At 39.0% G+C, this 18,117-nt stretch overlaps 1 protein-coding gene across 3 annotated transcripts in view; it reads left to right on the forward strand.

Annotated features, from left to right (window-relative positions):
* lhfpl4a (LHFPL tetraspan subfamily member 4a) overlaps positions 1 to 17,610 on the forward strand; it is a 34,521-nt gene extending 16,911 nt beyond the window's left edge. Inside the window, exons 2-6 of one of the 3 annotated variants that reach the window (XM_053497607.1) lie at positions 9,428 to 9,664; positions 12,254 to 12,270; positions 12,602 to 12,658; positions 13,170 to 13,205; positions 17,089 to 17,610. In XM_053497607.1, coding sequence (XP_053353582.1) covers positions 9,428 to 9,664; positions 12,254 to 12,270; positions 12,602 to 12,658; positions 13,170 to 13,205; positions 17,089 to 17,142 — 401 coding nt within the window. In that variant the 3' untranslated portion in view covers positions 17,143 to 17,610. The remainder of the gene's footprint in view (positions 1 to 9,427; positions 9,665 to 12,253; positions 12,271 to 12,601; positions 12,659 to 13,169; positions 13,206 to 17,088) is intronic. The other 2 variants (XM_053497608.1, XM_053497609.1) reach the window with 2 other exon arrangements.
* Positions 17,611 to 18,117: the final 507 nt, after the last annotated feature.

Raw genomic sequence — 18,117 nt, forward strand, 5'->3', positions numbered from 1 at the left:
CTGGCAGATATTTGCAGCCTAAAATCATCCATACTATGAGTTAAGTGCATTTAATAAGGAGCTGATGCTTAAATTGCAAAAACTGAGCCCAGTTAAATAAGTCTCATAGAATTATCTGTGGAATAAAAAGCTCATAAGAACATGGAGGTTTTAAATCCTTTGCAGAGCACTGTCTCAAAGCAGTCCGTCTTTTTCCTTCTCTATTTTCTACACGTTTTTATTGTTGACAAAAGCCTTGTGTGTGTCAGGGGACATTGTTCATTAAAAGAACATTGATCTTTATATTTTATTTGGCATACTTTTTTTTAAAAATCAGATGCTATTGTTGTCGCCACTTATTTTCTAAATGTGCTGGGATCGCTGCCCCACAAAATTACATTGATTATTTTATTAAAAATGGCATTAAGTAAGGGGTGGGATGTATAACGCAGTAAGTGATTACAGTGGAACCTCGGATTACGAGTAACGTGGTTTACGAGTGTTTTGCAAGACGAGCAACAATTTTTAATAATTTTTTACTTGAAAAACGAGCATTGTCTTAGTTAACGAGCACCGAGTATCATGTTTCACGCATGCGCTTCTTGTTTTAACAACGAGCGTTACGTCATCACAAGTGAGCCAACGGTTTTTCTCTCTCTTGCAGCAGAATTGTAGGTAATCGTCTCTCCTGCTGGGTTAATACACACACGCGCTGTGTGTGTGTGTGTGAGATGTGCGTGTGCGCGCGCGCACACACACACATTAACGGAGAGACCGTTTTTAAAACCGTTTAGAAATTAGCAAGAAACATCGCTAGTCACACTTGCGTGAGTGCATACTAACGGGATTACTACTGTAAAGTAAAACAACAACAACAAAAATTAAACAGCTCTTCACCTTTAAAAACACTCGCGACAGAGAAGAGTTTGTGTGTTTATTTGGCAACCTGAGAGGAGGGCGCGCACACATTTTACACACATACACTATGCATGCACAAACGAAAACCCTTATCTGTCGGGGTTTATTTTTACATTTTTTAAGGTAAAGTACAGGTTAATTTGTTTTATTTTTACTTTATATTTTGTATTAATTATATTTATGTATTTATTTTTTTGGGCTGTAGAACAAATAATTTAAGTTTCCATTATTTCCTATGGGAAAATTTAATTTGGTTTACGAGTGTTTTTGGAATACGAGCCCACTTCCGGAACGAATTAAGCTCGTAATCCGAGGTTCCACTGTATCTTGATTGATTACATTGATCATATCATTACATTAAAGGGTTGTAAAATGTAAGGCAAAAGGTGAACAGTCAGTTCTTGAAGTTGATGTGCTATAAGCAGGAAAAATAGGCAAGCGTAAGGATCTAAGCGACTTAGGGCCGAATTGTGATGGCTAGATGACTGGGTCAAAGTGCCAGATCTCATGGGGTATTTCTGGTATGCACTGCTTTCTACCTAATAAAAGTGGACAAAGGAGGGACTGAATTGATGGGCATAGGGAGCAAAGGTTAGCCTGTCTTGTCCAATCCCACAGAAAAGCTACTGTAGCACAAATTGATGAAAAGGTTAAATGCTGGCTCTGTTTGAATGGTCTCAGGACACACAGTGCATTTCAGCTACCAGTGTATGAGGCTGTGATTGCCCATGCAACTACAACAGACCTGTGAGCATCATAATTGGCCAAGGCACCAGTGGACAAAAAGTTGCCTGGTTTGCTAAAACATGCTTTATTTTTCTTCATATTGGGTGCGTTTAGCACTTACCTGGTGAAGAGATGGCACAAAGATGTACTTTGTGAAGAAGGCAGGTGGTCGATTCATGCTCTGTGCAATGTTCTGCTGGGAAACATTGGGTCCTGGCTTCCATGTGCATGTTACGTTGACATAACATGCCTAAACAGACCAATTACACTTTATGTCAATGATATTCGCTAATTGCAGTAAGCTCTTTCAGCATCATAATGCACCTGCCACACTGCAAGAACTGCAAAACTATATATGAGTTTGCTCATGCAATCAAATTCAGAAGCAGAGAAAATCACCCTGCAACAAATTACAGTTTGAATTATTCATTTTCCCATACGCTCACACACAGAACAAGCAATTCATCACTATTGGCTTTTCTGTTCCACTGCCATCAGCATGAGCGGAAATTCATCCATCGAGTGACTCCCCTGGGACTATGCTCTTGGCTGGGGCAGTAACAGTCTCTGTGGGCCTTTGAGAGCACCCTCACACCTGTTCAAACAGATAGCACTGTGGGATCAGGCTGTTACAATTCATAGAGAGGGAGAGAGAGATTGAATGACACCCAAGAACATAGACTACCAATGGAAAGTACGATATACCATACACCTCATAAATATTTGAACAGTTAAAAAAAATAAAAAATTCTAAACCCAAGTACATTGGATGTGAAAGTTAACAGTGACCATGAAGTTAGAAACATGGAATGTCAGCAGTGAGTACATTTGCATATATTTTAAGTGAACCCTAAGAGAATCACTGGCAGTTTTATACATAGTCCAATGAGTTCAGTGGGCCATGAGCAGTTGCATAATGTACAACCTTTATACATATAGTGAAAATACCTCCATTACATATACAATTTAGCTTTAAAGATCTACTGTTTGGTAGAGCAGTTTGTTCTAATGTTCTACTATTCTACATTCAATGTTCTTCCACATCTAAGGATGCATTCAGTGGAGGATTTTTGATTAATTCAAAAGTTTTTCTTCATTATAAACAAGCCCTTTTATATATATATATATATATACCAGATTTTCTCCCTAATTTAGTCGCGTCAAATTCCTCCCAGTCACTAGGGGGCTCACACAGACTCCCCTATGAACTCACAGACACCCCTGAAATGGCTGTAGAGCCATGATTAATGTGGGTACCTCTCAGCCCCTACCCAACCCCCCATCTCTGTTACTGGTCAATAGATAGGAGTCTGGAACTCTATATGGTGTGCTTCATCAACATCATATCTTTTAACCATGAGGTAGGAATACACCCTGATGTCGGTCAATCATAGAATGCGATACAGGAAAACACACCTTTACACCCTATTTCACACGTGGAAGCAATTTATCTTAGCCAATCCTCTGACTGGAATGTTTTTGTGGGTTTGGAGGAAAACGTACGCAGATGTTGCGAAGCAGCAACTCTACCCACAGTGCCACCATGCTGTCTACTTTTAATGCTTCATAAACATTTTAAATCAAAAGTGTTCATAAGCCAAACAAGGACTGGGAAAATATCCAATTACTCATAGGCCACAGTTCCACAGTTCACTTCTGCATATGTTTTCGGTATAGCCCTAAATAATAGATTTTCAATATTCAAATGCCCTGATGCTTCTGTAATTTAAAATTCATGCTGAGTATCTCTTCAATTCTCATGAATAATAATGTTTCTTCTCCTGAAAACGTAATCAACTTATATTGTTGGTTCACATCTCACCGAGTTCAAGGCACACATGCATACAGCAAAGAGTACATTTTATGCTGAACTTGCTGGCATCCACCATATTTGTCATCCTCAATTTCCCCTAAAGCCTAATACCTGTTCCCTAATCAACCTGGCAACCATCATAAAAAACAACCAATGTCTTGTTTAATTGCTTGCATACAGACCTGTGTATAGTACAGACTCAAAGGAAACCTTAAATATCAAAAAATAATTTCAATCCCATGTTTGGCAGAGAAACAAAATTAGATATTAGCATACTGAACAACCAACCACATCAAGGCAACATGACTTCATCTTTCAACAGGACAATACACCCTGCCACGCTGCAAAAAAATGTTCAGAAATGGTTTTACGAATATGACAAAAAAGTGCTATGTGTTGACTTGGCCTCCATATTCCCCAGATCTCAAGCAGATCAAGGAGGTGCTGGACTAACAAGCCAGATCAATAGAGGCCCCACCTCACAACTTACTGGATTGATACAATCTGTCACTAACATCTTGCTGCCAGATACCACAGTACACCTTCATAGATCTAGTGAAGACCAGGACTCGATGGAACAGAGCTGTTTTGGTGGCACAAGGGAGACATGGCAGGTGGGATATTAGGCAGGTGGGTTTAATGTTATAGCTGATCAGTTTATATCACTGTCAACCTTGCTTTACGTGCAGCACAAAAACCCTTTCTATAATAGAACCCAGTGGCCCCACAAGTACAAGTTTTTAAAAAAAATGTTGAAAACTCAATTTTTTGGAGGGAGAATGCATTCTGAAATATTTCACACCAATGTTTTTTCGAAAATGCAACAATATCAATTTCCTTAGGAAGCGTGAATAACCTCTTCAGCTCTATTACACAAAGATGGAATGCATATTAAAGAGAGAAGGATAGAAAAATTTCCCCAGGGACTCATGGGTAATTTGAAGCAACATATGCACATATTAGGATGCACATATTAGGATGTAACAAAATATGAATACATTATTTGGACTGAATATGTATACCAATCTTCTAAACAAATATGAATGCAGACAAAAAAGTCTATTCAGGGTTTAAAAAAAAAAAAACTTTTATATATTTATTTATTTAATGAAAACCTTGCCAGAAAGTTCCACACTAGGTGTGTGCATCGAGATCCCACATGATTAAAAAAGGTTGCATAAGAACATTGTTTTTACTTTAATGTGAAGCTTAAATAAAACTCACGGAAGCTTGTGGGGAGAAATGCGAAGTCGAAAAAACAGCCAAGAATGTTTAGGCATATGAAAAAATAGACAATTTTTTTCTTTTTCTCAGTCTTGATTTGCAGTATAAGATATATCAACAATATATGGGTATTATTTACAGAATTGTTCTGCTCATGGACATTATTTACAAGGTGTATTATTTATTTTTCTATGAAACTGGTTTGTACCAGTAGCCCAACCTAAACCATGAAAATAATATTTATACCATATTTCTGTCCATACAAATAATATGATTTATTACAGAGCCATCACTCTGTATGGCTCACATGTGACAGCATATATACACTGGGCTTTCCAAATTATAACTGTTTGATTTATTAACAAAATATTTCTTTGTACATTCATTATGCATGTTTTTCATCCATTTTTAAATGATTCCTCTCCACTGTTATTACAAGAAAAGCTTCTGGGAAAAAAACACAGGCATTAGAATGAAACAGACCCCAGACTTTCGTGCAGCTTCATAACACAGAGTTTCCCAAAAGTCTTCATACATTGGGGAAATTAAGATTAAGCAATTACTTGCATAACACCAGATGTGTTAACACAAGTTCATCATGAGTGAGGGAGATGATTCAATGTGTGTTTACAAAAAAATGGAAATTATCTGCTAAAAATGGTAATGTCGCATATTCATGGAGACATTTGAGACACCCTGTAGATTTCAATGGCATGAGCAACAAACTTTTCTGATCAAAAGGATAAATTAATCTGATAAAATATTAGAAGACTTTTGTTGTCAGTTGTAAACAACAGTATCTTTAGTTGAGAAAGAATGCTGCTTTGGTATTTAGCTCTCTTAGTCAGTCAGTCATGCCAAATGCAATTTGTGAAAATTCCATTTTCTAGCAGCACCAAGCACATACAGTACCAGTCAAAAGTTTGGACACAAGTTTGGATTTATTTTCCACATCCTAGAACAATATGGATTAAAAAACAACAACTATGAAATAACATATGGAATGAGGTAATTATGTATTAAGGTCAGCTGTCCTGGAAAAGTTCTTGAACTGTATTGCCAGGTGCATGTGCAAAACCCATCAAGCTCTATGATGAACCTGGCTCTCATGAACACCACCCTAGGAAAGGATGACCAAATGTTACCTGCTCTGCCGCAGAGAAGTTCATTCAGAGTCACCAGCCTCAGAAATCACCAATTAGCAGCACCTCAGATTAGAGCTGTTATGAAGGCTTTATAGGGCATAAGTAGCAGATACATCTCAAAATCAATGGTTCAAAGGAGATTATTGCATTATATAATTTGGATGAGATTAGGAGATTTGAATGCCTTCAGCATTGTTTTACAATGTAGAAAGAAATCAGAAAAGCCCTTGGAATTAAATGGTTTGTCCAACCTTTTGACTGGTACGGTACAACAGTTTCAAGTCTTATACCTTCTAACAACACCAGTATTGTCTTCTCAAGGGGAATATTACTGAATTTTATATTCTTCTGGCTTTGAAATGTGCAACACGATGCAGCATTTTGTACACAATTGGTTCTTTTTTAAGGGAATTGAACTGAATCCTGAACTGAACTCAAAGTTCTTCTCAGTATTTGTGAAAGGAATGATGATGGCTACAATGTCAGGATCACTGATCTATTTTTTTTTTAATCCAAGCCACCATATTTCATTTAGTATTAAAAATGGTAAATCAGAAAAATTCAGTTTTCTTTTTCTTTCTTTCTTTCTTTCTTTCTTTACAAATCCATTAAACCAGCGGATAGTATTCATCAGAGTAGCTGGAGGAAATCAGATCAACTATTGAAAATAGTGCTAAATTGCATTGTACGCTACTGCAAAAATACATCTGCTTTAACACCAGCCAGTATGGTTTGTCTGCCTTCTGGCTCTCTCGCTTGATCAGTCTGCTAGACTTTTTCAGCTGTATTCTGGTGTGATACAGCGGTGAGACATTTAGGAAATAATTAACATCCTTGTTCTGAAATTTTGCAAGGAATGCCTTAAATGCACAATAAATTAATCATATTTTTTGTGAATGTAATTGAATGTGTGTACAGTATGTATACTCACCAGTCATTAGGTACCCCTTGCTAGTACTGGGTCACACCCTCTTTTTTTGCCTTCAGGACTGCAATACTTCTTGATGTTGTGGATCAACAAGGGGCTGGAGACAACCTTTTGTCTCCAGACTGGGTCCATATTGACATGATAGTGACATGATTTGAATTGTAGCATCAGTTTCCTATTCTTAGCTGAAAGGAGTGCCACATGGTGTGGTCGTTGGCGGCTGTAGCCCATCTACTTTAGGGTTCTACGTGCTGTGCATTCAGAAATGCTCTTCAGCATACCTCAGTCGATTTAAACAAGATGTGAGTATTTGAATTATTGTTGCCCTTCTATAGGCTTGAACCAATCTGGCCATACTGTACTCATCTGACCTCTGGCTGGCATCAACAAAGCATTTTTGCCCAGAGAACTGCTGCTCACTGGATACTTTCTCTTTTTCACATCTTTCTGTGTATACCCTAGGGATGGTTGTGTGTGAAAATCCCAGTAGATCAGCAATTTTGTAAAACGTGTCTAGCACCAACAACCTTGCCATGTTCAAATTCACTTGAATTAGATTTCTTCCCTATTGTGATGCTTAATTTGAACTTCAGCAGATCATTTTTACATGCACAAATGTATGGAGTAGCTGCTAGGTGATTGGATGATTAAATATTTGCACAAAATATTTAATATATACTTGAACAGGTTTATCTAATGAGGTGACTTTTGACTGTATACAGTATATGTGTGCGTATAAATGGTCCACAATCTTGTAAAATAACACGTTTCTAAAATAACAGACATAAATCATTTAATAACTGTGAGACAAGCAGAAAATCTGAACCTCTTTTATATCTCAACATCGTGCAGTGGCAATGCAGATAGTGTTGCTGTATCACAGCTCCAGGGTCCCTGGTGTGATCCTGAGATTGGTTATAGTGTGACTGGAGTCTCATATGTTCTCCGCATGTCTGCGTGGGTTTCCTCACACCTACCAAAAACCTTGTGATGGTGGACAGCATTGCTTGAGATGTGAATGATCATGTGTGTGTAAGAGTATATACATTCAAGTTAATATAAATTGAAAAAAAAAAAAGCTCTGCTTGTTCATGCAAGAAACTCACTGCCATAAACTTATGCAGATGAACATCAAGAGCTTCGGTAAATGTTCACATCCAACCTAAAGTGAAATTAAATGAACAAATCTCAGTGACTTCAGTGATTTTGACCATGGCATGGTCAAATGTATGTTAACACTATTGATTTTTTACACACAGCAAGCTTCAGAGTGTGTGCACAATGGTTGAAAAAAGTAGAAGTCAGAAGAGAACGGCTAGACTAGCTTAAGCTGACACTTTTTACAACCATGGACAGAAAAGCACCTCCTTTCATGTACAACAAGAATTGTTTAAAAAAACAAACATCCAATGGGTGGCAGTTCTGCTGGCTGATTCTCCTTGCTGATGCTAAAGGTCAGAGGAGAATGGCCAGACTGGTTGGACCTGGAAAAACATTTCCGAATAGACACTGTGTAGAACCTCGAGGCAGAAGAAGTCCACTCTTTACAGACATGAACAGGAAGTTTACACTTGACACATGCTTACCCAAAGATTAAAAAAAGACTTTAATTCAATCTTTAACTGTCCAATTTAGGTGATTCTCTGTCCACTATATTTTAGATCCATATGCGCAGCATGGTGGTGCAGTAGGCAGCTTTTTCACCTCACAGCTCCAGGGACCTGACAGCAGTCTGGAGCTCAGGGTACAGAGAATGTGAGGATGTGAAATTGAAAATTCACATTCAGTGTTTGCATGGCTTTGCCTCCGGGTTCTCCAGCTTCTGCCCACTTACCAAAAACATGCATGTAGGTCAACTGGCTGTGTTAAATTGCCCCTAGGTGTGTGTACGCATGAGTGTGTAAATATACATGAGCATTTTGCCCAGCAATGGCCTGCCATCCCATCCAGGGTGTAATCTACAGTACTTGTATACTTTTTTCTTTATTTTGTCTTTGTCTTGTACTCTTTTTAGTCTCTGGGTAGATGAAGCAATAATGTTCACATGGCCTAGTTTTGTTATGCTCATAAATTAAAACTTTTGAATCATTTGATGTGGTGCGCCTCTTAGTGAGCTTTGATTCTTGCATTTGTGACAGTGAGCAACGCTGCATTCGACATCAAAACCCAAGTTTTGAGATTTTCTGTTTCTTTGCAGATGGACAAAAAAATCTCTACAATGGAGTGATGCACATGCAGTGCTTTTGAAAAAAAAAGCAGTTCCGCTGATGTAGATATTTGTTCTGTGTGCGTGTGTGTATGGGAGGAGGTAATGCTCATTGCTGCAGGCTGTAAGACTCTCTCCTTTATAGGCAGAGCTGCTGAGGTGTCAGTTTTTTACCCCACTCTCTGTTCTCCATGACACCGAGTATTGCTGTGAGATATCGCATACAGTCACATTATTTCATTTTGTTATGTCATAATTGAAAACTATTTTTATTTTACAAATACAATAACTGAGAAGAAAATATTGTGAGACGGTCCATATTGTAACACAATGTCAATACGTCAGCCGTCTCTTTGGCCCAGGGAGTATTACAGCTTAATGGAACTCAGTCCCAACACTGCATTCATTTGAGGTTCTTTATGTAACCCTTGCATCTTGCATCTTTCTTCCTGGTTCTAAATAACTTGGTCACTTTTCTCTCTTTGTAGCTGTGTGTCTGGTGTTCGGATGTATAATTTTTCCTGCTGGCTGGGATGCAGAGGTGGTTCAGGACTTATGTGGTGAGGAAACAGGGAAGTATACACTGGGGAACTGCTCAGTGCGCTGGGCCTACATCCTGGCCATCATCGGCATCCTGGATGCACTCATCCTCTCTTTCCTTGCCTTCGTCCTCGGGAATCGCCAGAGTGACTTCCTTCAAGATGAAATCAAGGCCGACAATAAAGGTGAGAGGAAATGGTCAGAAAAAAGATGACAAAAAAACACAACAGTCATCACAGAAATGCATGTTATCATGCAAGTAAGCATTGGATATACTGTACCAACAATTATGTCTAACATCTTTTAGGCAAGAAGAATTCTCAACAGCACAGAGGAAAGAGAGACATTAAGCAGAATAGGTCATGTTTTGTTTTTTGAAATCCACATTTGAGAACAAGAGCAAGAACTAAAAGCACTGAAACCACTTTACCTATATATGAGCAGATCAATAAATAAACCTAATGTCCACCGGATTTTAATGCATTTTGCCACAATCCCCATGACTAACAAATCTTATAAAGAACAAACAAGATGTCTCGGAACATCCATGCTTTTAATGGCAAGATTTCTGCCGTTGAGTGTGTGGACTGTTCGCTTGGTCTAAGATGCACAATAATATAAGATGTATAGAAGATTTTATGTAAAAAAAAAAAAAAAAAAGGGGGAAAAAAAGATACACATGATGGAAAATGAGACAAAGGAAAACATTAAACATTTGGAGCCAAGAAGGAAATAGATTATCCGCATTTCATTATTTCCTATGGAAAAATAAGTTCCACAACACGTAATTTCACCTTTAGAACTCGCCTCTGGAATGGGTGAAGGTCATATGCCGAGGTACAACTGTACTGTCAAATACTGCCGCTCAATATGGTGATCATTACCAGCGGCATACAATTAGATCAGCCATCAAGAACTATTGGGAAAAAGACATTCCATTACCCTGCCATTGCAGACTAACAGAATCAAACTAGAAAGCTCATATCGTTCCTATTAATTTTTCAGGACGAAAAGAAAGAAGGGAAACCCCTGCTTTAAACAAAATGACTGCTGCATTAACATGAGTCTTGGTGAGATGGTGGCGCTTGCTCCCTACTACCTCCATTTTAATTTGTTTACTCCTCTCCGCTGACTGATGTTTGCAGGAAGTAGGTTGGGGGGGGGGGGGGGGGGGTTGAGGGGAGGGTGGAGCTGAACTGTCTTATGAAAGCACAAGAGAGGGCACATGTTCATAAATATTTTATCTTTCCCACTTAAAGCAGATCTATATTGCTATTGTGCGACAAGCAGATTTCATCATCCTGCAAGATTCTCTTTTATACTGTATCATGCCCGTAAATGAGACAAAAAAAGAGGGATGGAATGTGGTGTGTTAATGGTTTAGAGTGGAGTTTGATATGACTCTCGTAAATCATTTATGATAGGAATCATTGAAGCCTAGATAGAAAGTAATACAACTTAAATAAAAGTGAGGGGGGGATAAGCCAGAAATCGTGAAACTGAGTGAAGAAAGAAAAAAGAAAGAAAGAAAGAAAGAAAGGGGAAAGAGAACAAGAAAAAAATAACCACCTTCATAGCCTCCTTATTCTATTGAGGAGGTTGCCATTGTTACATGTCTGATTCCGGCAGGATAAAAAGGGCTGCTGCTCTCTCCCCAACGACTGGGCACTCTGCAGCTGTCTCTCTCTCTCTCTCTCTCTCTCTCTCTCTCACACACACACACACACTCATTATTATCACACCCACTCAAGCTGCTAATTCAATTTCATATGAAGGCTTTTTTTTAAGAGGGATGGAGCGCTAAGGTGGAGAGAAATAAAGAGGGGGTAGTTTTGTGAGTGTGTATGTGTGTTTGTGCACAGCATCTGTGCTAGTCGGGGAATCTGCGTTGCAGCATCAAACAAAAAAACACACACACAAAAAAACCTCATGGCAGGTTGCCAAGCATCCCCCAGTTTCTATTTCTTCTCTTTGGCTTTAATCCACTCCGCTCACCATTTACTCCCTTTCCAAAAAAGCCCTTAAGAATTGATCAAATCTTTTTTCCTGATCACACCCCTCTTCATAAGCACCCCTCTTTCATCATGCTAAATGCTATGTTGAGTCATTTGCCTTTAGCGTTAGTGAGCGAGAGTGCACAAGCTATGGCGTCACACATTACATTTTTATGAACCCTGGTGGGAATCCTGCCGCTGGGTGACTCACACCTCTAAGTAGTCCTAGCGAGCACCTGAAAAACAAGGGCAGCCAACACGGGAGCTAAAAAAATTTATTGCGTGTTATATACGTCAAAAAGACACTCTGCTGTCCACTATAGAGCAAACATTGACTTAACTTTATCCTGTTCGGAATAACGAATTCTGATTTCTTTTGTGCGCCTGTCTGTGTACGTGCTGTTGGGGTTGAGAATGTGAGAGGGTATTGTAAATGGCTTTGGTCTCCCACACTCTGAACATCCTGCTGATTTACAATAGCAGTAGCAGTCTGGGCTTTGGATGGCATTCCACTGGCACTGTAAATCCTATTGTAACAGGGCAATGGGAGGCAGACTCTGTTTATGAATGGTAGTAATAGACTACACTGCATGTGGTGACCTTTTCTACTTCAACATGGCAGAAAACCAACTAATCAAATGAACTACCGTAGAAGATTTGCACATTAACTTTATACCAACACATTTCTTTTGGCAAAAGTGTGCAAATTTATCCTTTGATGCACACCATCATATAAATGCAGCCCAAACTAAACAATCTATTCTATTCTGTTCTTTACAGACTTTGCAGTATCGAGGGTAAGTCTCCCCATTGCTGTGGCTTCCGTGCTTGTGTTGCTGTATGCAGTGGTTGTGCTCCAAAATATCATTGTCGTGGTGCTGTAGTATATCCTGGTATTCTGTATGCTCTGGGTTAGCGTTCACCCTGGCTTGTGTGTTAGTGCCCCCAAACCTGAACCCCACCCCCACCCCACAGTGTCACAGCAAGAATTTACGCAGATAACCGCAAGCTCAGGCATCGCTTAGAGATGCCGGGTCAAAGAGGGGCAGATGCATGGCATTGGAGGCTAACACAATAGAGGGAGCGTGTTCAGGGGAACAAGCAGTAAAGAACTGTTCTGTGTTACAGAAACCTCCAGCGGCACATGCTTCCCTCCTGGAAAATGCAAATGCCTTGAGATGTCAGGTCAGAGAACAGATCCGGCTGAGCCGCAGCACATTCTCACCAACACTGCAAAACAGCATGTATTCATACTTATACCTTAAAGCAGAGAACGAATGGGGAGACCTACAGCTTAATTATTACATGACACATACATACACATAAATGTGTCTCTAAACAAAAGAACATTGGTGACCAGACAATAGACTGCATGAAAAACGCATGCTCAAAAGCTTTGCTGGTGCACACGCAACCAAAAAGAAATGTCCGACTATTTATATAGTAGTCAGAATTGCAAATTGATTAGGTCAAAATGTAACGTCTCTCTAATGTAATAAATATTTTCTGGCTCAATTGACCAGTTTATAGGCTAGTGAGTTAGGACATTGGGACATTATTATTTCATGAGAAGCTCTGAATATTAGGATGCACACACACATTTTTGTTCATGCAGAGCATGCAAAGTGTTCTATCTACTATATCTAGTGTACATGTCCTACTAGTATGATTAATAGTGCTGTTTTCTCCTCAGCAGCAACTGCACCTGACCTCCACACTCCGAATGGATGGTGTAAGAAGAAATAATTAAACAAATCGATCAATTTATTACCCTTCTCTAGACATGTGCATGCAGTCCTAGCATGCAGCTTGAATCTGCTTTAGCCAAAGAGATTTTAAATTCGAATGTTCTCCCTTTGGTTTATTGGTGCTGACCAAGTGGTGTGGAAATTTCCCATTTTTACTAATCTGTGATTTCCTCCTTCAATGTGCATCTCCCTAATGTCACCTTATCCTGTTTTTTTTTTTTTTTTTTGGAATTAGGAATTAGCCTCCTATAAATAATATGACTTGCAACCAACATTTCTCATGTTCCACTGACATCAAGGCTCAATATGATTACAGGTTTTGCCATTTTCTTAGATATATAATGTACAGTAGCTGGGATTACACAAATACCCTATTATGCACTGTGTAAATTGGTATAGCGATTGTCTTCTAGAGATTCTACTTCTGCTCAAAGATAGAACTTATAGAACAAAATTGTTTTTCTTCATATTGGTTTTAACTTTGTAACAGGATTTTGTATTCAGGAATGTTTTAATTTAAACTTTAAATGGTCATATAAATTTGAATCCATGTTTGATGGTAGTAAATTACAGTTCAAGGCCAGTCAAATACATATGCCTTGCTGTTAGATAGCACAGTATTTCAATGTAGAGTCATGTTCTAATACTACTGGCATGGGGTAGGTGTGTGTGTGGGTGTGTGGGTGTGGTTCCCATGCGATGGACTGTTCAGGTTGTACCCCGCCTTGTGGCCCGAGTCCCCTGGGATAGGCTCCAGGCCTCCCGTGACCCTGTACAGAATAAGCGGTATAGACAATGAGTGAAAGTGAGTGTTTAAACAGAGATCAAGTCAACACCATAGTGTACAGGGAGAAATGTTTTAGCACAAGCATTGTGGACTTATATCTTCCACAGATCCTCTCATTAATTATAAAAAAAAAAATAAAACATTTGAAGGCGGTGGTGTAGTGGTTAACACTCTCGTCTTGCACCTCCAGGGTCCGGGTTCGATTCCCGACCAGGCTCGATTCCCATCTCTGGAGTTTGCATGTTCTCCCCGTGCCTGGTGGGTTTCCTCTGGGTACTCTGGTTTCTTCCCACAGTCCAAAGATATGCAGGTTAGGCTCATTGGTGTTCCCAAATTCCCCGTAGTATGTGTGTATGCTGCGATGGATTGGCACTATGTTCAGGGTGTACCCTGCCTCATGCCCTAAGCCTCCTGGGATAGGCTCCAGGTCCCTGCGACCCTGAATACAGAATAAAGCGGTGTAGACAATGAGTAAGTGAGAGTGAAACATTTGAAACAATCACAAAGAGAGCTTTCTACAAAATGGCCCTCTGTAGTTTGGTGAGATGTTTTGTCTGTATTATGCACCATGACACTAGTGGGTGTTGGCCAAATGTCTTTAATGAATCCAGAGTAGGAACAGTCGCCCATAATTCCTGCTTAGCCAAACTAGGGTAATTAAGACATTTAGATTGTCCATCTCAGGCCAAATGTTAATGATCGCATGCAAGGCAGAGAAGCTGAGCCTGGGCATCTGGCCCAAAGCCTCCATAAGCACACAGAGCAGGGGTTGGAAGATGAAGTGGGGGACCAGGTGGTATCACAGTGCTCCACCGTATGTTTCTCCTTCTTATTTTCTCTCTTTTTTTTTGCTATAAATGAGGGGATAATTTGGTTGTTTACTGTGTGGTGGTGCAATGCATTGCCTGGGCCAAGTGGGACATCAAGCCTTGTGTCATCAACATCATAAGTAGGTCAATAATAATGTTATGACAGATTATTTGCTTATGTAATCTCTCTATGTATCACCACACTTTATTTTTGCTCAGCATACAGTACCTCCTCAGATTGATTTGTGGGCGTTGAATCTACTTTTCATTTAATTAGGCAGTGCTTCTTAATGGTTGATCTAGCCGGCCAGATAAACAGTACAGCGCTATCAGCCCTCAGGTCATAATGATTTTTGGTGCGTTTAGATATATTGTACATTGCCAGCAAGCATCATTGCTTTTTAAAATTTATTTTAAAATGTTCACTCAAGTAAAGCATTATCTATGCCTAGCCTACATGCATTGCTAAAAGTCACCATATGAAAAGAACTGACCAGAAACATTTGGTTTTAAATGTTTCATATTTTTTATTAGGCATGACAGGTCTTTAGAGATAAAGCACTCTGTATGACCATATCTTTAACAACAAAAAAAAAAGGGGTATTAACTTTACACAGATTGTCCAGTGATGACACCTGTGTAAAATCCAATATTAACCCCTCACAGTTCAGTTGTGGCTGCCCCAATCTGAAACTATTTGTTATTTTACGACTCAACCTCCTGTATTGTATGAGGATGCTGACTGTCGTGTGTGAACGATTTTGATATACCGCATAAAAGACAGACGATCAATGACATGCGAGCCGAGTCACTCGTGTTTGTTTTGGTATGAAGCAATGTTTGTTCAGCAGAATCTCTGCAGCATCCCAAATTATAAGAGCTGTGAGCATAGTTTGTGAACATAATCTGAAAGTGTGTTGTATTGTTTGATTGAAGGATGATTGAGGACAAAAAAGAAATCTTTCGTTCTGGTTGTGCTCACATTGTATAAACCTTGTACTAGGACTGTATAAACCTTGTAATGTAGCCCAGACATTAGTCTCTGGATATAGTTTATGCAATATTCCATTTGTTATGTGGGGGGAAAAAAAATAGGTTTTATGTATCATTCTCTAGTTTAATATTTATTCACACTGTCCACCTTGGAAGGTGAATGAGATAATTAGGCTTCTATGCCCAAACTTCCTTGCAAAAACAGGAGGGGATTGTATTGGCAGGGTAAGAGGCTCGGGACATGTGTAAGGTGTAATGGACTCTAAATGGAAGGAATGTGCTGAGAGAGAAATGTGGTATGAGCTTAAAAGCATTTACCTGAAATGCCATTAGACAGGCCTACAGCACTACAGTCCACAGAAATGACACTCCTCAGACATATCTCGATATCACTTTAACTGACTTAAGAGGGAGGAAGAAAGAGATTGAATATCAATGATAAAGGAAGAACAAAGCCTCTACATTTGTGAAAGTGGATGAGAGAGAGAGAGAGAGAGGAGAGAGAGAGAGAGAGAGAGAACAACTGACGGAGACAATTGCTGCTTTATTCTTATCTAATTAATATTAGAGTTGATGCATAATATTGAGTTTTTGAAAGCTAGGGGTAAATGAGGTTGGGCTGAAGTACAAAAGCACATGATTGTTAGCACCTATCTCATGGAAGATGTTAGCCAAGAGATTGACTCCAAGCTTTGTGTACACATTCTTACTCACAGCTTTAAGGATTTGGCTAGAGGAAAGGATAAATTTAAGAGAAGCTTTTACATTTAGCTTTATGGGACATTTTTGGTAGAAGAAACATGCACATGTTCCCAGGACATTTACATTTAGACATTTGGCTGTTGCCCCTATCCAGAGCGACTTTCATCTTTTTTTTTTTTTTTATCTCATTATACATCCGAGTAGTTGAGGTTTAAGGGCCTTACTCCAGGGACACCTTGGTGGTTGTGGCATTTGAACCTAGGATCTTTCGAACTGTAGTGCAATGCCTTAACCACTGAGCATTCCCTGACCCCAGGAAAAGTCGAAACAGTGGAAGCGACCAACACAGGTTACTGAAAATTATGAAGGTTGGGTTTTCCTGATTGATCTAAATCTTGCTTTGTCTTTCCCCTGCAACTCTGCACTCACCCTGGCTATACCCTATAAATGTAAACCAGCATCCTTTTGTTCTTTCCCTCTGTTGCACTGTAGACTCTTCAGGCTGCTCAGACCCCATCTGGACGTATGAACCCATATTGGAGTTTGTCTCACTCGTTTTCTTATGTTTTATTTCAGATTGAGATCCGTGACACCAAGGATCCTCGTTTCGGAGTGCAGCGGTTCCATTAAAGAGATGCCACCTCCTCTTCTTTCTTCTCTTCCTTCTTCATCCCCGTGTCCTTCTCTCCTTGTCCTCTCAGGTCTGCGTCTCTGACCTCAGTTAGGAAGCTGCTAGCTCAGCTCTTTGTAATATAGGACTGGCCTGGAGCACACTACAAAAAGAGAACCTATTCTACATACATACACAGATTTAAAGAGAATTTAAAATCAAGACAAAAATCTATTAAAAACAAATCAGCTTTACAAATCCAACAACTCTGGGAAAATGACGAACCTTCAAAGTATTATTATTCTATGTTATTACTATGATTACAATGTTACAGTGATAATTATGCTTGCAACAGCAGTATTATGTTCAAATTTACATATTTTATCTAAAACGGGAAAAGCAATTGTTTCTAGCTTTAAAAAATACATTCTAATAATGAATTAATGCATATGTATAAGTGCTTGGGTGCTACTAGAGACACAGATGTATAATAAAAATAATAATAATAATAATAATAATAATAATCAAGCCAAAACTCAAATAAAAGAAAAAAGGGGCAAAATTTTGTACAGCACAAGATGTAATTTTGAAGACCAACCTTTTTTCCTGGAAGATTTTGAACTCCCTACTTTGTACACATGGCCAACACCAGAGATTAGTATGAGAAAAGAAGTAGTTCATTTGTAAATAATAAATTTCTATGGAGACAGGGTACAGACATAACACATTTACTGACCCAAACTATATTCCCACTCCACCCTGGAGCGGTATTATAAAATTTCTCACTGTTTCTTTATCTCTTGATCAAATGGGAACTGCCAGTTCTCAGAGTTTATAGCTACACACCGCGAGGAAGCTATGTTAATGTCTGAAGGTTTAACATTTATGTTGGCATGGAAATTTCCATTCACAAATCTTCACTGATTATTTAATCTTGTTCATCTCTTTTTCTTTCTCTCTTTCTTTATGTTTTTTTTTTTTTGTAATAAGACTCT

Source organism: Clarias gariepinus, chromosome 6 (assembly GCF_024256425.1).
Source record: "Clarias gariepinus isolate MV-2021 ecotype Netherlands chromosome 6, CGAR_prim_01v2, whole genome shotgun sequence".
NCBI classification, from domain to species: domain Eukaryota; kingdom Metazoa; phylum Chordata; class Actinopteri; order Siluriformes; family Clariidae; genus Clarias; species Clarias gariepinus.